The sequence below is a fragment of the Durio zibethinus genome, chromosome 19, assembly GCF_047325235.1.
Source record: "Durio zibethinus cultivar Kanyao isolate XHJ-2024 chromosome 19, ASM4732523v1, whole genome shotgun sequence".
Lineage (NCBI taxonomy): Eukaryota > Viridiplantae > Streptophyta > Magnoliopsida > Malvales > Malvaceae > Durio > Durio zibethinus.
This window is the reverse complement of record NC_143180.1, coordinates 24619191-24638905: the sequence shown is the minus strand read 5'-3', so window position 1 is coordinate 24638905 and position 19715 is coordinate 24619191. Positions and strand designations below refer to the sequence as shown.

At 31.9% G+C, this 19715-nt stretch overlaps 3 protein-coding genes and 2 non-coding genes across 6 annotated transcripts; 1 reads left to right on the top strand and 4 right to left on the bottom strand.

Annotated features, from left to right (window-relative positions):
- The first annotated feature begins 5 nt into the window (after positions 1-5).
- On the top strand, positions 6-3148 carry LOC111310038 (N2,N2-dimethylguanosine tRNA methyltransferase). Of its 2 annotated transcripts, none has more exons than XM_022909127.2 (6): positions 6-628; positions 1328-1528; positions 1620-1719; positions 1930-2130; positions 2225-2287; positions 2658-3148. In XM_022909127.2, the coding sequence occupies exons 1-6, from the start codon at positions 6-8 to the stop codon at positions 2760-2762; spliced, it is 1293 nt and encodes a 430-aa protein (XP_022764862.2). In that variant the 3' UTR covers positions 2763-3148. The 2 variants fall into 2 exon arrangements, with proteins under 2 accessions (XP_022764862.2, XP_022764863.2); XM_022909128.2 differs by having other exon boundaries at positions 2571-2736.
- Positions 3149-3523: 375 nt separating this feature from the next.
- On the bottom strand, positions 3524-5726 carry LOC111310039 (small ribosomal subunit protein eS26x-like). The gene is made up of 5 exons (XM_022909129.2): positions 5636-5726; positions 5440-5532; positions 5246-5330; positions 5015-5148; positions 3524-3791 (listed from the first exon to the last, which is right to left on the bottom strand). Exons 1-5 carry the CDS (start codon positions 5636-5638, stop codon positions 3720-3722), a joined length of 387 nt encoding a protein of 128 aa, XP_022764864.1. The 5' UTR covers positions 5639-5726; the 3' UTR covers positions 3524-3719.
- On the bottom strand, positions 4159-4259 carry LOC149513575 (small nucleolar RNA snoR99). The gene has a single exon (XR_016330561.1). It is a non-coding gene; the product is annotated as a small nucleolar RNA snoR99 (small nucleolar RNA).
- On the bottom strand, positions 4434-4536 carry LOC149513574 (small nucleolar RNA snoR99). Its single transcript, XR_016330563.1, has one exon. It is a non-coding gene; the product is annotated as a small nucleolar RNA snoR99 (small nucleolar RNA).
- Positions 5727-6828: 1102 nt separating the features above from the next.
- LOC111309449 (superoxide dismutase [Mn], mitochondrial-like) lies at positions 6829-9762 on the bottom strand. Its single transcript, XM_089748939.1, has 6 exons — positions 9451-9762; positions 8596-8642; positions 8361-8486; positions 8178-8234; positions 7727-7804; positions 6829-7159 (listed from the first exon to the last, which is right to left on the bottom strand). The coding sequence occupies exons 1-6, from the start codon at positions 9740-9742 to the stop codon at positions 7067-7069; spliced, it is 693 nt and encodes a 230-aa protein (XP_089605065.1). The 5' UTR covers positions 9743-9762; the 3' UTR covers positions 6829-7066.
- Between the last annotated feature and the right edge of the window lie 9953 nt (positions 9763-19715).

The following is a 19715-nucleotide window of genomic DNA, read 5'->3' as shown; positions in this document are numbered from 1 at the left end:
CCGCCATGTCAATACTCAATCTCAATCCTAAAACCCTATCCCCTTCTCTTTTTATCCACAAAACCTTTACAAACCCTAAAAGGTCCTCAATTTCACACCAAATTTCAATCTTTAAGCCCCCAATTTACTGCAAATCCAATCAAATAACCGAAAGGGGCATCCTTTTTGACACCGGAGACACCTTTTTCCGCCACGAAAGCGCCACAGGCCGAGACCTCGGGGTCCTCTCAGCAGCACTCTACAAGCAATCCAAAGGCCAATTAAGAGTCCTCGATGCAATGTGCGGCTGCGGAATCCGGTCCCTTCGCTACCTCATCGAATCGAAAGCCGATTTCGTGTTAGCCAATGATGCAAACGAAAGCCACAGGAGGGTTATTTTGGAGAATTTAGCACAAGTTGAAAGGCTTCAAGGGCAAAACAAAAGATGGGTAATCACGCATTGGGAAGCCAACCGGGTTTTAACGGATTGTTATTTGCAAAGGGATTATTTTGATTATATTGATATAGATTCCTTTGGAAGTGATTCGTCTTTCTTTTTAAGGGCTGCTTTTAATAGTTTGAAACTTGATGGGTTGGTTTATGTTACTTCCACTGATGGCTATTCATCTGGAGGTCACCGCCCTTACCAGTGAGTTTCCTTTTTCAACCTCCATTTTTTTTTCTCTTGCAATGTTGGTTACTACTTTTGAAAGAGTTCACTTTATATGTAACTTATTTGCAATGTTGGTCAGTTGGTCTGTTATGGCATTTTGTAGACTTGGTAATTCGTGGTGTAAAATATTGAAATTTGTACATTTTTATAATATATTTTACAAAATTTACGTGTCACAATTCATATTAATATCAAAATATAAAATATATATATTTTAATTTTATTAAAATTATATATAATTATTATTAAAATTTTAATCATATTACTTTCGTGTTTTTGTGTTCGTATTCATAATCGTATCATATTTTAAGTTATCAAATCTAACATTTTGGCTGCTATTCATTTTTTATTGAGAATATCAGTTGTTTTTTTGACTGATTTTAGTAGTTCAGTTACTTACCATTTGGTTGTCAATGCCGTTATTGTTATTTGTACCTCCTTTTGCAAACAAGCAAATGACTAAAATGCCATTTCCGTTTGATTAATGAATTATGGATTCTAATATGTTCATTCCCTTTTGAAAGTTGTTCCATGTAACTAGTATATGTAATATTCTTTCAAGCCCTTGTGTGCTTCCACATGAATCAGAGTTTAGGCAGCTATCCATGACACTGAATACTTTTTGTTTTACTGGTCTCTGCTGGGATAGTTATGGCTGTTTATGTGTATATACAGTTCATTAGCAACATACGGAGCATATGTTCGTCCAATGCCGTATGCAAATGAGCTTGGTTTGCGAATCCTTATAGGTGGTGCTGTGAGGGAGGCTTCTGTACTGGGATATCGTGTTACCCCACTTTTTTCATACTACTCTTACCATGGACCTGTTTTCAGGGTCTTGCTCCGAATGAATCGAGGGAAGCTACCTGACAACAGGTGATATATGATATGAGATCACATTTGTGTTAAAAGCCGTATCTTTTGGTCCTCTTTTAATACTTATCTGCAGTTTTCATATCAATGACAGGGATTATGGTTTCATCTGCTACTGTAACTGCTGTGGAAATTCTCAAGCAGTTTCATGGAGTGAACTTGGTCAAATCAGATGTCCCTGCAGTAACACAAAAGTGTACTCTCATTTCGTGACATGCTTATTCTTGAAAGCATCCCTTATGCATGCCATTCTTTTTCACATTTCTTCATTCCTAATCTTGAAAGCATCCCTTATTCTGTGCTGGCAAAATAATACTTGTTTCCTATACCCACTTAAGCTTGTTTCTGCTTTCTGCGCTGGAGGGGTTACAGGGGTATGCTAAATTTGCTGTCAATTTTTCTAGGATGCTGCATCACTTGTTGTATCAGGCCCTCTGTGGACAGGACCTCTTCATAGTGCTGCTTATATCATGGAAATGTTAAATTTGGCTGAGCAGTGGGGATGGGTGGGCGATGGTGCAGGGACTGATCTAGAAAAGCTGCTGAAACGAATGTTGGAAGAAAGTGACCCCAGATTACCATTTGGGTACATAAAATTAGATGAGGTACCTCACATATTTTTTTTTTGCTTACCCAAATATATGCTTTTATACGTGAATTGCCTGACGTTAGGTAATGATTTCGCTTCAACTTTGTCAGGTGGCTAGTCGTGCACAAACAAATACTCCTTCTATAAGTACTATCATGAGCACCCTTCGCAAGGTATTCTACTTCTCTGTGTGTTCTCTACTCAGAAGCATTTGAACTACGATTAGGCAAAAAAGAATGTGTTTTGCCTTCTATAGACTAGAGATTTCATGAGACCTAGAATGACTTGCTTTAAGACAAGGAGGGTTTAAAAGGAAAAAAAAATTCAGAATAAAGCTAGACTTAGAGTTTAGAATAAGCACCAGGGTTGTTTAGCTGATTATATCCTTGGTTTCCACAATATTCCTAATCTGTTGAATTGGTTGATTGAGCTATCTCTAAAGGTGTTTTTCTTCAGGTAGGACAATACTGAATGATTCTAGGAATATGAGAATGTTTGTCTCATTGCTCAAAACCAGCAGTCAGGTGAGTGTTTTTGTTACAGGAGGGATATGCTGCAAGTAGATCTCACATTGCCTCCAATGCAATCAAGACAAACTGTCCTATGGCAGTGTGCATCAGGATTGCCAAGGAATTACATGGTTGCTGAAATATTCAAGTTTGAAGGCATTAACCATAAGTCTGTAACAGCTCTGGAACTGGAAGCTGAGCCTAGTTCCTTTGCCTGCGGTTGAGAAGCGCGGTCGTGGATGCTCTTGAAGAAAAAAATAGCGCGTTGCACTTTAGCCTTGAACCTAGGAATCTTTTGACAAGACATTTCTGACTGGATGACTTGAGTTGTTCAAGCTTGTTTGAGTTTGGGTTTTATTTTGCCACTCTTGCTTTGTTAGAGATGGGAATCACGTATGTAGAAGGAAAAGAGAGTGGCGCAATCGAGCTTGAGATGCGTTATAATCATTTCAGTGGGAGCAATTGAATCTAAAAATTGTCAAATTCAAGTCAACTTGAATAAGTTTGGGTTAGACTCTTTGTTCACATCGAACCAGCTTTTCTACTCCATATAACACACTGAAACACTTTCTACATAATTTCCAGTTTACCAATGCATTCAAGTCTGACGCTGTTTCAATACTGGTTTACTTGTCAGCTTCGCATATTCCTACACCAAAGCTGCGAATATTAGAAATTTAGAATTCACACTTCCATACCATTTAGTCCTCTTTGATATTACTGGTCAACCCATGAAATTACTAAAAACAACATAACTCATGTACTTGGAATCTAGATCAAACTCTTTGCTATTGAATCTAAGATCCATCATCCACCAACTCTTGATAGGAAAAACAGTTTTTATGTAAAATAATGAGCAATATCTCAAAGCGCAAGTCAGGATAACTTTGGATTACCATATGCAACCAAATAGAAATTATAGGATTTAAACTAGCATTCCAACCATTCAAAGCTTCAAAATAAACAAAATGTGTCAAATGCGATTAAACTTTAACCAATCAAAACCTTAATACACAACTCTTAAGTTCTCAAAATTCAACCAGTCATTTAAAGAAAAATAAAATAAAATAGACACCCATCTTAAACTTCATGGGCCTTAAGCACGAGCTGGATTGGCAAAACCAGGACGAGGAGCTTGACCAGGTTGACCAGGCTTTGGCATATCATCCTGAAAGAATAAAAATCACATAATCAATTAATGAAGCTTCTGCATGCGAGCAAAAATTCAAGAAAGATGAAAACAAAACCATGAACACACAAAAGGCAACGAGTGTCACAGATGCAAGCCTCTCAGAAATCTAAAGCCAAAAGAATTCATGAATTCATTGCTACAACGTGAGAGAATAAAAAAAATGCAATTGCACATACATTCTATACTGAGACAATGAAACTATATCATGTACTTTGCAAGTAAATTTGCATTACCAAATGCGTTATTCCTTATTTTTGGAAAAAAAATAATTCTGCAAACTTATTTTTGGAGTCACTAAAATCCCTTACACTACAGATACTTATCATGTGTCATTTATAGGAAACAATTTTCCATCTTATAATGATCAGCTGCCACCCAAAAGGCAACTGATAAAGTGATTTAGATGGAGATTAGATATGAGGGACCAATTCATCCCTAAAGCACTTAAAATTTCAGCTAAAGAGGCAGACGAGTCCCTAAAATGCAGAGCCCCAGTATAATCGTGCCAATGGATCACAATCAGAAACATAGGAGTTTCTAAGTTTCAGACTTTCAGGTGTAGCTGAATTCTACTATCCCTCTGGCTGACCTCCACATATCACTTACATTAGTTCTAAGGCATTTTCCATCCCTTAATAATCAATAAGCCACCAAAAATGGCCACTGAAAAAGGGATTTAGATGGATATTGGTTACGAGGGACTTGTTCATGTGTAAAGCACTTAAAAATCCTGCAGAAGGGGCAGACATAAGTCCCTAAATAATTGCATCCTATATAGCATAGCAGAGAGAATCGTTCTAATGATGTCATGGATCACAATCAGCAAAATGTTGCCCAAATTCTATCAGTCTTATGGATGACTTCATACATCTGTTATACCAGATTCAAGGCATTTTCCATCCCATAATGATGGTAAGCCACCAAAAAAGGGAACTGACAAAGTGATTCAGATGGCTATTAGTCATAAAATCTACAAAGAAGATCAATAGCTCAAATTCCATTAGCAACACTACACTACATGACAACAATAACATACCTTTAAATGATGTATTTTAAAAACTTTTATCATAACAAAATCATGCAATAAAAGAAAATGTTAAACAATCCAAGCAAGGGAAGAATAACCACATTTCATTCACATCACGTCATAGATAATTGACAGTGAAAAGCATCAAATCAAGGCTTATAAAAAGATGTACCCTGCGTCTGATGAACCGCTGGGGTGGGTCACGTTTCCTCCTATCAGTGCGGGATCGGACCCTTACAACGTGAGAGTGGATCGCACATGAAACACAGTATTGCATCTTCACATACAGCTTAGGCAGGGTGTAAGCTACATATCATTAACCAAGCAATTACTCACCAAACGATAAATCCGAATATACAATAGAATAAGTTATTATAAAATTGAGAAATGAAATAAAAATTACTGTCGTAGACGCAGGCTTCCTGCACATCCCTGACAGCAGCTTGCTCCACAATGTTCCTCACAAGAAACCTCTTGATTGACTTATCCTATTAAATTCCAAACAAAGAAAAACCAAATGAAAAAAAAAATCCTTCAATATAAATAAAAACAGAGAAAAACTCAAAAACCCAGATAAGAAAAAGAGATGAAAAGTACCTTAGGACAGCATTTGCCACAGTTAGAGCAGCGGATGAACTTGACATGGCCACGGCCATGCTTGTTGCGGCCACCATTCCTACGCTTGAAAGTCTAAAAAACAATAAAGAACAGATCAGAGTGATCAAATTTTTGAAAGAGATTAAGTTTTGATAAAGACCCAGATGCATAAATAGAGATGAAATGAAGATCTAACCATGGTTTGGTGATGAAGTGCAGATTTTAGAAGATTTTAGAGGCTCCCTGCTTCTGCCGACTAACAAACTAGGATTTTGCCTTGTGAGGGTAAGCGCAGGTTTTGGAAAAATGTTGCTTTTATACTTGGGCGAGTGTGTATTACTGAAACCCTAAATTTTCACTTACACCCTTGTACTTTCTTGTTTCCAAGTGTACCCCAGAAATTTTTTATTATTTACATTTTTTTTTTTTTGGCGAAGAGTTATTATGATTTAGGATTACTACTATAATTTTTCGTTTGGGGTTTTTTTTTTATTCATTAAAAGAAAGAATCAGATGAAAAGAAATTTGGACTCAATTCTTACTAGTAAGATAAGTGTACTTTCTACAAGGATAAACAGTTAACTGCAAATTTTGGATTGTTTTTAGGTTACTAAAAAAAATTAAAAGATGGGTGGATTTAGAACAAAATAGAAAATTGATGGATAAAAATGAAAAATTACAAAAAAGTTAATAACAAATGATATTATTTACTCTAAATTAGTAATCGGTAGAAGTAAAAACTAAAAAGATATTGTTATTATCACTAATTTAAATACATGATTTACTTATATATGTACGAGAAAAAAAATTGTATTTAAAAAAGCCTACTCCTCATTTTTGTTAAGAATGTAATCGAATTTAATTGAATCCGTAAAATAAGCTTATATTTGACCTAAAATTTGATTTAAATTTAATTAAATTTTAATTTTTAAATTTAAAATAAAAATTAAATTACTTGACTCACTCTATTAAACTTATTTAATAAAACTAAATCAAATTCTTATATTCAATTTCAAACTCAATTATGTATTTAAATTAAAACTCAAATTAATACGAGTAAAATAATAAAAATATATTAAAATTAAAAAATTTGATCAAATTAGTAAATTATCTAAATAAATATTAAATTCAAATTTTTACTTCAAAAATAACTTAAAAAATATTAAATTCAAATTACGAATATTCATGCATCATTTACTCCTATAATTCTCGTTTGCCACAAAACACTCGTCACTAATTCTGCAAAATTATCACTTTTTGAATCTTCAGTGGGCTTAATAAAAACAACCCAAAAAACAATTCCAATAATGGCAGTTCCACTGATTGAGGAACCCTAAACCGAATATATAACCGCTCAATATCATAACATTCATCAGACTCAGCAGCACATTGAAAAGATTACTGAAATGCTATTCACCTCAAACGGTCAAGCAAAAACTCAAGCGCAGGGGTCAAGTATAATTCTCAAAGGAAGCTACAATATACTGAAGCATAAAGCTAAACATTATTAACTTTTGAAATGAAAGGGCCATTTCGTCTTAAGAATACATCTTATTATTCCGTTTGCCAACCACAAGGGAGCAGCAAATCAGGTGCTTCTTCATTCTATACGTTAAGGGTTCCGAGCTCAAGCACTTTCTTTCTCGTACACTTCACTTGCATATTTCCAGTTGATGACATTCCATATGTTCTTCAGGTAATCTGGTCTAACATTCTTGTACTGCAGCATAAGTAAAAGGAACACGTAAATAAGTACACCAGGAAATCAAAGAGTGACATGCTGCCTTTAAACCGATCCATGAATAAGCTAAATTCATTTTTTGTTTTTTAGATTTTTTTATAAATCCCTTATTCATGCACACCCTGTAGTAACAGACGTGGAAAGCCAGATATATGATTGAGATTCTCTTGACGGGAAACAATGTCAAAACACTTATATTGTCAACCATTAGCAGGAATACAATGCAGAGTCATAAGCATATTATGCAACTCAATGAAGGGAACATAAGATCTTTTCGGCACTCCCTCTCATCAGTCATTCACTAGGATGTAACAGAGTAAAACTTTCAGTTTCTTGATGTGACCAATCAAAGAAGATGATTCTTTTTGAAAAAAAACTATTATCTATTTTTCTCGAAGGAAACTAAAATAAAAATGAAAAGTTCTGAAAATCAAAGCAGAGGATGATTAATGTAACAAGGCTACTTTGGCATTGTCTTGGTCACCAATAAACAAAGATTCAACTACTCATCACTATAATCGATAACTTAAAAGTTTGAAAATTTACCTGTAAATAATATGCATGCTCCCAAACATCTATGCCAAGCAAAGGAACTAAATGTACCCCTTTAGTCACAAGTGGATCCTGCAGCAAAGATTTCATAATTATATTACACCTGCCAGAATCTTCTCGAATTCTAACTTTTTGTAATTAGAGCAACTCTCAAGAGAGAGTATAAACTCGAGAAGACTTCAATGTTATAGAAACCAAATGCAAGTGACATCTGAAAAAAAACTCACATCATAGACCTAAAAACTCATGGCCAACATTGCTGTTGCATGGTTATATCTTCTAGAAGGCATAATCTCATATCGGATATTCTCAGTTACGCTAGCAAGTCTTCCAGCAGTGCAGAATAAGCAGGGAAATAGAAATAAATAGATTTACGTTCAAGTGAACAAACCAAGAAACCAATAATTATTCTTGGAGGACTTAACCCCAAATATTGCATGCATACCTGATTTGCAGTTGTTTCGATCACAAGTTTCTTGAATTCCTTGTCCACTCCAAGCCACTGTCAAGACAAAAAGTCAGCAAACAAGAGAAGAAAAGATAAGCAATGACAGATGCAAACCATTCATGACTAGATACCCAAGGAAACAAAACAAAAACTGAAGCCTTAGCAAACCAAAATACTTACCACCCAACCAGAGCCCTGCAAAGCAGCACCCTCAGCATTCATCTTGTGAATCAATGATTCCAATGAACCAAAGTGTGTGTCAATAGCCCATCCCAGGGTACCTTTTGGAGGCTCACCTCCTCCTTCCTGTCATGCAAATGGTGGCCTAAAGTAAGAGGGAATGGATTTGGAAGCACAAGCTTCATTACATATGACTATAATAGACTGGAAAAACGACTTAGAAATATAAACTTACACGAATAGGGCCGAGATTCTTCCAAAAAATTGAGTGGTTGACATGACCTGCATGAGATACCAATCATTCAACATAAGGGAATTCAATGTAATAGCAAACAAAGAATTGAAAAGGAAAGAGATCGATGATCAAGATCATTGATAAGTGTCCTAGTTAGTTAGAATCATTCACCAAGCAAAATTGAGATATGCTACTGTCTAATATGAATAGTGTTCTTTATTATTATTTTTAAACAAAATTGTATAAAATCATCTAAATCTACTTTTCAAAACAATGGCATATTAAACGAATGAAAACAATATCCAATTGGACTGACTTTCACCAATTGAATTTCTGTATCATAACTTTGCCAAACAGTTTTTTTTATTGTTCAGGGGTATCCCAAGTTTGTCTTGACCTATTCCCCTCGAGCAGTCAGACTCTCCCACATCGACATGATACATGTAGGATTGATTTTACTTTCAAATGCTCTCTTCAAGGAACGAATTCAAGTTGACAAGGAAAGAGAGTACCTTCCTATGCCAACTGGACTAACACCTTGTGGATAACCAAACATAGAAGATCAGCATAGCATTTTAACCACTAACTTTTTCCTAATTACAAAAATGCAAACTCATTACCTTTATCATTTTAAAAATTACACTTTCAACATTTAATCATTAAAAAAAATCCTATCTTCTTACATACCCAGAAGCAAAAAGCATGTAAATTTAGGGGAAAAAAAAAAGAGCTTTATTCACTAATTTCAAAGTCTGAAGAAAACACCCAAACCCAAAGTTTCAATCTTTATACGCAATTCAAATACTTTGGTGACCCATCAACAAAAAAAAAAAAAAAAGACAAAGAAAAATTTACCTCCGCCATTGAACTTGATGGCGCTTTGCAACTTAACGACGGTGGAAGAATCACCTTTCTGGATAGCCTCATGGAGCTGCTCCAAAGCCTTGTTATAGTTAGTGATGTAAGTTTGATGATGTTTCTGGTGATGGAGCTGCATGATCTCTCCACTGATGGCCGGCTCAAGTGCGCCATAGTCGTAGGGAAGATCAGGGAGCGAGAAGGTCTGCAATGCACGAGACTGAGCCAGCCTCGTCGAGCTGAGTCCCAAGGTTAGGGCTTTTCTGGTGGCCAATGAACGTAGAGCCATTTGAAAATGGAAAGATTAGTAAGAAAGATATACAGGGCGATGGGTTTATATAGGGAGGCGAGGGGAATGGGTAGAGTGGCATGCTGGTGATCAGTGGATTGAGCTTGGGTGACAGATCTGTTAGAGGAGCCGGAAATGGAATACAGTGTGCGACCACAGCACACAGTGCTGGCAAATGGGTGGGTGTTGACTAAATTTGGTAATTTATGAATTTGTGTCTTATAAAATATTAATTTATATATTTAAACTATATTTTATATAAAAAATTATGAGTTATAATTTATGTTAAATATAAAATTATTTTTTTGATTTTGTTAAATTTAAATTTAATTATTATTAAAATTTTAAGTTGCATTATCTTAAGGTCATTTGTTTTTGTTTCTGATTTTGGTTTTTTATTTTTTTTTTGTTTTTTTTTTTTAAATTAGAAACAAAAGTATATTTGGTAGGTTGTTTTTATTTTTTTGTTTTTTTGAAAATTGGAAACAAAAATATATTTGGTAGGTTGTTTTTATTTTTTGTTTTTAAAACTGAAAACAAAGTTTTGAAAAATTTTAGAAATTGTAAAAAACAAAAAAAAATAGCATTTTCAGTTTTTTGGAAACAATTTGACATTGTTCTTACATGGACATTGTTCACAAAAATTATAATTAAACCATTACAGTAATGTTACAAATAATATATTAATAAAATAATATACTTATTATATAAATATCATATTAATAAATATTGTAGTATATTAATAATACAATATTATTTATTAATATAAAGAAATTATATATAATAATATATTATTAATAAATAATTTCTATTAATATATTATTTATATCATATTAATATAATATATTATTTATTAATATAATATATTATTTTATAATATTTATTAATATAATTATATTCGTATAATATTTATTATATTAATATAATATTTTTTATTAATATAATATTAATAAATAATATATTATTATATTATTAATGACAAATGTAGTCTAAAATCTTTAACCACTTTTTTTTTACATGTTTTTTGTTTTCACATTTTTAAAATAAAAAAAATTTATTCACACATGTTTTCAAATTCAATAAATTAAAAATAAAACAAAACAAAATTTTTAAAAACATAAAACATGCAACAATACAAAAAAACCCTTTAATGTCTTATTTTCATACTATATTCATAATTTTATATCATATTATCGTATTATATTTTAAATTATAAGATATTGTGTTAAGTGAATAAGTAGCATTTTGGTTTTGTTTTGTGCTAAATACTAAGGCAAGCTTCACCAAACTTGTTTGATTAATAAGTTTTTCAAACATTTAAGTTCGATAAAATTATACTATAATTAGGTTTAGATAAAGTTATCATTTTATATTCAATTCAATTTTGAGTTTATTACAAAATAATATAATATAACTATGTAAGCATGTAATGACGAGCATCATTTCTGTTAAAATATATATTATGTTTGGTTGATTTATAAGATTGAGCTTTATTTTTAAATATATCTCTTGAGCTATAAACCCATTTATACATTTATATATATATATATATGTATTTTACAACCCTAGAAATAATATGATTTTTCACTCTTTAAGTCATCATGGTATCAGAGCTTTTAGTGACTATTTTTTTTTTTTTCAAGTCACTTTGATTTGTTGTTGTTTGACATTTTTTTCTGTCATTTTGTGAAATTGGGCGGAATTGATTTTTATGTCATTGACTATAGTGGTTTTGTGAAATTAGAATTGCCTTTGTCTATTCATATTTTTATTTATTGGCTTGTTACGGGTTGATCAATATATTGGCTTTGAATTGTTTTTTCTCTCATGGCTCTCTTGAAATGTTACTATTGTTAAGAGTTGAGACATATAAAACATAATTGCCCAAAATTAAAAAAGAAATTTGGCTTGTCTAAAATGGGGCTAGTTGCTATTACAACATCGTCTATAGAAACCTTTAATGTTAACTCACACTCCACTGCGAATCAAACTTAAAAGATTATTTGACAAGTCATTTTTAGTATAAGTAACAACTCTATGGATAATAATTTTTCTATATCTACATTGTCAACTACTCTAAGTGCTAATTTTAAGGATTGGATTATTTATTCTTGAGCTTTTAATCATATGACTTTTGATAATTCTATCTTTGACTTTTCAAGTCTTATTACTTGTTCACCTTTTATTCATATTGCTAATGGTTCAAATATGTCTGCTACTTATATTGGCTCTATCGTATGTTCTCAAAATGTTTCTTTTGATAATGTTCTTTTGGTTCCATCATTTTTCTTGAATTTGCTATTTGGTGGTCAATTATGTGATCAAGGTCTTGGTGTCATTTTTCGCTCTAGTGGTTGTGTGATGCAGCATTGCCTTATGGGGAAAGTGGTTAGAACATGCAATAAAATTGAAAGATTATTTGTTTTGAAAAACTTACATGTATTACATCGTCTTTTTGATCAATTTGATCATTCTTTTGTGCAAAAATCTTTATTAGTTTTTGGTGTTCAAAAGGAATCATCTTTTTCCTTTTAGCATCGTAGGTTAAGAGATTTTTCTTGTTCTAGACTTTAATATTTGGTATCTAGTGGCAAGTTAGGTTAAGTTAGAAACGTCCAATAATTGTATTAGTTGTAAACTGGTAAAATAATCTCCTTTACCTTTCAATAAAAGTGAATCAATTTCTTTATCTTCTTTTAATCTTATTCATTATGATATGTGGTGCCTACCTCATTTACCTATAATGGGGGTTCTTGTTATATGTTATTTTTATTGATGATTATTTAAGGTACACTTAGATTTATTTATTTTGGTATCGTTCAAATTTACTTAAAATTTATCAAGATTTTTCTATCATGATCAAAACATAGTTTTCTAAAACTATTAAGTGTTTTCATGCTGATTCTATTAGAGGATATCAATCAAGTAATTTAAAAGAGTTTCTTGCTTTTCAAGATATTCTTCTTACATCATCTTGTACTGATACATCATAGCAGAATGATGTTGTTGAAAAAAAGCATTATCATATCATGGAAACCACCAGAGCCTTATCGTTATTTTTATTGGTTCCTAAGAAATTTTTGGGGGGAAATTGCCCTTACTTTAGTTTATATTATTAATCATATTCCTTCTTTTGTTATTAATGGAATTTCTCTTTTTAAATGCTTGTATAACAATACTCTTAATTATTTCAGCTTTGTATTTTGGGTTCTACATGTTTTGTTTCGCTTCTTAAAGTTTAGTGTGATAAATTATCTAAAAAAATTGTCATTTATGTGTTTTTAAGGTATAGTATTGAACAAAAAGGATATCATTGCTATGATCTTATTGCATAAAAACTTCGTGCTTCTCGGCATATTATTTTTTTAGAAAATATTTCGATGCATTCATTACCTCGTTTTAAAAAATCTACCCATAATCCTCATGACTCTTGTTTTCTTTGATTTTTTATTGATTTAAATGACTTTAATCATTTTTCTCACGTGTCTCAAAGTTCTTCAACTCTTCAGCAGATTCATCTAAATGAAGTTTGTCCCATCACTGAGTTAACTATAAGCAACCATTCACTACCATTGTTTAATTCGTCAGAGCCGTTTGTCTTAAAACTTAGACATTCAATACGTCAATGAATTCTTTCAAAATGTCATCATGATTTTTATTGTTTCTTATCTACCATGCTTTTTATTTGTGAACCTAAATCTTATCGTAAAGCAAGTTCTAATCCTTTTTGGCAAGCAGTTATGAAAGAAGAATTAGATTCCTTAAAAAAAACTCATACTTGGGATCTTGTTGATTTACCTATTGAAAAATCTATAATGGATTTATAAATCAGTGTACAAGGTAAAAACCAAATCAGATGGGTTTATTGAGAGATATAAAGCTAGGTTGGTTGCAAAAGAATTTACACTGGAGTATAATATTGTCTAAAAAGAAACCTTTGCTTATGTAGCTCGAATGACTTCTGTTTGAACTCTTATAGCTATTGCTTCTATTCGAGAATGGGCTTTATCACAAATTGATGTAAAAAATACTTTCTTAAATGGAGATCTTCATGAAAAAGTTTATATAAAACCTTTTTTTGGATTGTCTTGTCTTAAGTGAAATATGCTTTTGATTTTATATTTAAAGCTGACTTATCTGATAACAAAATTGTTGACACTTCTCTTGAAACTAATGTCAAAATGAAAGCTATCGATTGTGAACTTCTTAATGATGCTACTTTGTATAGACAGTTGTTTGGTAGTCTTATATATTTGACAGTTATAAGACCTAATATTAGTTATGCAGTTCAACTTGTAAGCTAATTTATGATAATACCTTTGACAATTCATTTTGCTGTAGTTTTTAGGATATTGAGATGTTTACAAGAAACGTTACATAAAAGTTTGCTCTTCTCATCAACTTCTAAACTTGAACTTCATGCTTTTTTTTTATTTATTTTGATTGGGTTGGTGATATTAATGATCGATGTTCTACAACTAGTTATTGTGTTTTTTTGGATGATTCTTTGATATCTTGAAAAAGTAAAAAGTAGGTAGTTATGACATGTTCAAGTGCTGAAGCAAAGTATAAAGCCTTATCAAATACTATAGCAAAAATTATGTGGTTGTGTCGGTTACTAATAGATTTAAGTGTTGACACGCCTACTCCTATTCCACTCTTTTGTGATAGTAAGAATGTAATTCAAATTGCTTATAATGATATTTTTCATGAACGGATAAAACATATTGAAATAGATTGTCATTTTATTAGACAAGATATATGTAAAGGCACCATCATGCTATCGCATATTTTTTCTGAACCACAAGTGACGACTCTTTTTACAGAGTCTCTTTTAAGTTCACATTTTTATTATTTAGTTTTCAAACTTTAGATGTTTCATCTCAAACCATTTTTAGTTTGAAGGGCTATTAAAATGTATATTATGTTTAATTGACTTATAAGGTTGGGTTTTATTTTTGGATATATTTCATGGACTTTAAACCTATTTATACATTTGTATTTATATGTATTTTACAATCTTAAAAATAACATGATTTTTCACTCTTCATGTCATCAGTCTCCACATTCGTTCCATAAACGAAAAGAAATCCAATCAAATGGATAGAGCCGAGAAAACCTAAGAAAAGCAACAAAATCGATCTTTTCTAATAACTTTGCCCAACGTTTTATGTGAAGCATCAAACAAAGCCATGGTAGTTAAAAGTAAAAATGTCAGTTGAAAATCAAACTAATGAATATCAAAGGTCATGGTATCCCACAATAATCATAAACAGTAAAAAAGTTATTTTCACTCACATGGCGAGCATGCATAATGTGTTTGCACTCGCATGTCTTCACATTCATAGATAAATATATCATTAAACTTATATATAAAGGTGATAGGAGGATGAGGTTTAGCATATTATTTGATTTTGTATTTAGTTTCATAAGATTTTATTGTTTTGGTGTGATTCAAAACTTTTATAAATAAATTTTTAAAAATTGTTAAAAGTTTTTAGAAATAAATGTGTAAAAGTTTTTAAGAACTTTCAAAAATTCAATTTTCAAAAATTTTTATAAGTTGGTGGCCCATCAACCAAAAAAACGAAAAAAGAAAAAGAAAAATTTATCTCCGCCATTTAACTTGACGGCGTTTTGCAACTTAACAACGGTGGAAGAATCACCTTTCAGGATAGCCTCATGGAGCTGCTCCAAAGCCTTGTTATAGTTAGTGATGTAAGTTTGATGATGCTTCTGGTAATGGAGCTGCATGATCTCTCCACTGATGGCCGGCTCAAGTGTGCCATAGTCGTAAGGAAGATCAGGGAGCGAGAAGGTCTGCAATGCACGAGACTAAGCCGGCCTTGTCGAGTTGAGTCCCAAGATTAGGGCTTTTCTGGTGGCTAATGAACGTAGAGCCATTTGGAAAAGAAAAGAACAGTAAGAAAGACACAAAGGGCGAGGGGTTTCTATAGGGAGACGAGGGGAATGGCTAGAGTGACATGCGGGTGATTAGTGGACTGAGTTTGGGCTTTCATATATCAGAGAGGAGCTGGAAATGGAATCCAGGGTGCGACCACCGCACACAGGGTTGCAAAATGGATAGGTGTTTGGGTCACATCAGAGGAGAGAACAAATGGCATTTGGGTTTTGCTTTGTGCTAACTACTGAGTAAAAGCTTCACCAAACTTATTTGATTAATAAAATTTTCAAACATCCAAATTGGAGAAAATGATAACATAATAAGGTTCAGATAAAGTTATCATTACATATTCAATTCAATTTTGAGTTTATTACAAAAAAAAATAATAATATGCAAAAATTTGTGTCGTATAAAATATTTTAATTTATATATTTATATTATATTTTAAATAAAAATTATATATTATAATTTATATTAATATAAAAAATGAAATATATATTTTTTAATTTTATTAAAAAAATATATAATTATTATTATAATTTAAATAGTGTTATTTTTATTTTATTTATATATGATATTTTAAATTATCATGATTAAATTTAACTACTAAGCATGATATGAAAAAGATTTAGTGCTCCTGTTGGGCTTAGCCTTAAATAAAAATGACCCATTTCTTTGTTCAGTTCGTTATTACTCAAATGACGTATTTAATACTGCACACACTTTATTATTATTTTTTTTATTTGACAAACATCGTCTCCAAATACATTCCAAAGAGGAAAAGAAATCCAATCAAATGGATAGAGCCCAGAAAACCCGAGAAAGGCAACAGAATCGATCCTTTCTAGTAACTTTGCAAAATGCTTTATGTAAAGCATCAAACAAGGTGGCTATAGTACTTAAAAGTAACATCGACAGTCGAAAATCAAACTGATGACTATCAAAGCTCATGGTTTCCCACAATAAATCATAAACAGTAAAAAAATTATTTTCACTCACATGGCGAGCAAGCAGAATGTGTCTGCACTCGCATGTCTTTACGTTCATAGATAATTATATCATTAAACTTATATATTAAGGTGATAAGAGGATGGGATTTATCATATCATTTGATTACGTATTTAATTTTATATTAAAATATTTAAATATGATTCGAAATTTTTGAAAATAATTTTTTTAAAGTTATTAAAGATTTCCAAAAATAAACATCTTAAAGGATTTTAAGAATTTTCAAAATTTTAATTTTTAAAAATTTTTAAAAGTTTTCGAATATTTATTTTGGAAAACTTTTAATGAATACAGATTTTTGAAAGGAGATATAAAAGATAAAAAATTAATTAATTAATTGGTATTTAAATAATTTTATCAAAAGTTAAATTTGTAATATAATTTTTTGGATGTATCTAAGAAGTTGAAATGCAAATAGAAGTACTCATAAATATACCATTAAGCTTGTATATCAAGGTGACAAGAGAATGGGGTGTAGGAAAAGTCTCATGTTCAAGTTATAATATTGTTGGTGTCGAACTCCGATTTAAGGGACGCAACTTTAAAATTATAAAAAAAATAAGAAAGTGATTAAAAGTAAAAGTAAGAGATATTTTTTATGTTTGTGCTCTAATAAGTAAATTAGATATCGGTATAAGAGAAGTCAGAAGGAGAGAAATGTAAAAAAGTATTAATGGAAGAGAATTGAATGATACAAAAGGTGAGAGATCTATGAGATGTAATAGTGACGTGGCCAAGCCAACATAGTACTGAACATATTAGATCGACCTGATACATTAGATCGGTCCAAAAATACAAAATACCTCTAATGAAAAAAATGATCAGAGTATCATTTAGACCTAAAAATGCCTTTAACAAATACTCATAGAAATTTTGTATGAACGTGGAAGTATTGTAAAGAAAATGACAGTTTTTTCCCGAGTTGGGACAGTAGATAAATAGTAATGTATTTTGCTAGGGTGGTTTCGTTTGCGCTTACTCTTTATAAACATTCTGAATTGCCAAAATGATGAATTTCAAAATCCAGGAAACAGTAAAGGTAGTTTCAAACTTGGTATCAATCATATGCTGGCTAAATGCTTAGCTCAAATCGAAAGCAATCTTTGGCTTATTTTGAAGCTAGCGAAACACTGGGCTTCAAGTCTAACTGCTATTTTAAACTATGTTATCTTCCTTGTATTAAATAGAGCATTGTTTTGGTTAGTACCCCATAAGACAAATTGTCTAGGGCAGTGGATATTTTGTTGTTTATGTTGTTCTCTTCTGTTTTCATTGTCAATGCAATGAATTCTATGTTTTTCTGCTAACACTTACAAGCTCCGAAGAACTAAAAACCTGACTAAACTATGTGCAATATTGAAAATGACAAACATTATTCGAAAAGATTAAGGTCTCTCCTCAATTCAATCTACGTCAAACATGCATGCTTCAATATAAAATGCATGACATTGCTTACCTTTAACATTCAAATCTTGTTGATTGCAAAAGTCTTAATCATGTGCTACTCAGGCAAATGCGAAGCAGCTTCACCAGGTGATCTTTCCAACAGAGGAGATAGAAATGATTATAACAATAGTGGTAGAACAGGAGGAAGGAGGTTTCTGAATGAATTTCTGGGGTGGTTGCAGAAAATTAAGGTGACATTCTTGCTCTCCTTGCTTTTGCACCCAGATGTTGATCTCTACTTTCTTGTTCATTCCCAACTAAAACCCTGAAAAACTTCCCACAGATGTCATTTAACTTGATTTTCATAACTTACTAGCTACTCTGTTGCTGTCTTTAAGAGAATATGGGGATTTCATGCACCAATATACTTGTAGAAATCGCAAACCCTCTATGTTATTAAACTGTTGTGCACCTTGTTTATGATCACCAGCAAAGGAAGAGGAACAGCTATGATGGAAAGAATGTCAGTATAAAAAATTAGTAAAAGCTCGCGGTTTAGGACGGCATATATAAGCATTTGATTTTGTGCGTATCACAAGAATTAATCTTCTCCATAATATGGTTTGCCTCAAAACTCAAAAGGGAGGCTCCAAAAGTAATACAAGTAAGCAGGCAATTTTTTTCATAGATATAAAGTCAAATCAAGCCAATGTAGTTCTAACATGAAAAGCATACTCAAATCTGTTGTTTAAGCATCTGATGAACAACAATGGGAAGATGCATGTTTCCCTTTTTTGACTGGTAAAATCATTTTAAACCTGTGATTTTCACTTATCATTATGGTTAAGTTAATCAAATTTACTGACTAAACAGAACAATAAGCATGAATCATATTAGCTTCATCACCTTCTTATCCTTTTCCATTTACAGCTTGTTAGATAATTTTCCATTAGAGGCTAGTGTTTTAACTTTGACTGACAGATGGTAGTAATATGAGTAAGTAAGATAAAAGCATTAAAGAAAAATATAGATTAACTTGGGAAAGAAATTCAAGAGAAATGCAAATAATAGTTATGACCACGTTTTTGTTACTCATTTGACAAATAAAGGTGGTGCAGTGCATCTTCTCAGCCGTCACTTCAATACTCTCCTTAAACTAGATACTCTATTAACTTCATTGCGCATGCTTGGTATTCTCTTAAAACCTTCCTAAATTTGCAAAGATGGAAATGGTATTTCATTTATAAGGGCAATTACTTGAAAAGTTTCCTGAACTGCACTTTTGGCTGCACTGAGGATACTGCCTTTCTAACATAGTAATCAGAGGCAAATTTGTCCAGATAGTCATTTTAATGATACTTGAAAGTTATGGATGGCTCCAAGATAGAGAACAAGTCATGCAAGCATATTATTACTCATTCTTGAACTCAGGGTCAAGGTTAGTCTATAAGAATATATCCTGATATGAAGCAACAGGCTTAAAGAAAAATTTTCTCTAGTTTTCAAGAGACAGCAAAAACTACAATCAATTTGCTTGACAGGCTGGTTCTTTTCTTCTCCATAATTTATGGTAAATCAAATTTCTGCTATATCAAGCAAGCCATTTTATGTTCCAGTTTGGTTTAGAAACTACATTCTTGCTATTGGTATATGATTTTGAGTTGCTAATACCTC

Excerpts from the sequence above, each read along its gene's own strand:
- LOC111310038 (XM_022909127.2), top strand. The coding sequence starts at position 6 with ATGTCAATACTCAATCTCAATCCTAAAACCCTATCCCCTTCTCTTTTT. Across the intron at positions 629-1,327 it reads GGAGGTCACCGCCCTTACCA|TTCATTAGCAACATACGGAG; the intron begins GTGAGTTTCCTT and ends GTGTATATACAG. Across the intron at positions 1,529-1,619 it reads GGGAAGCTACCTGACAACAG|GGATTATGGTTTCATCTGCT; the intron begins GTGATATATGAT and ends TATCAATGACAG.
- LOC111309449 (XM_089748939.1), bottom strand. The coding sequence starts at position 9,742 with ATGGCTCTACGTTCATTGGCCACCAGAAAAGCCCTAACCTTGGGACTC. Across the intron at positions 8,643-9,450 it reads CATCAAGTTCAATGGCGGAG|GTCATGTCAACCACTCAATT; the intron begins GTAAATTTTTCT and ends TATCTCATGCAG. Across the intron at positions 7,805-8,177 it reads TCGAAACAACTGCAAATCAG|GATCCACTTGTGACTAAAGG; the intron begins GTATGCATGCAA and ends TCTTTGCTGCAG.
- LOC111310039 (XM_022909129.2), bottom strand. Across the intron at positions 5,331-5,439 it reads GTGGCAAATGCTGTCCTAAG|GATAAGTCAATCAAGAGGTT; the intron begins GTACTTTTCATC and ends GGAATTTAATAG. Across the intron at positions 3,792-5,014 it reads AGCGGTTCATCAGACGCAGG|GATGATATGCCAAAGCCTGG; the intron begins GTACATCTTTTT and ends TTATTCTTTCAG.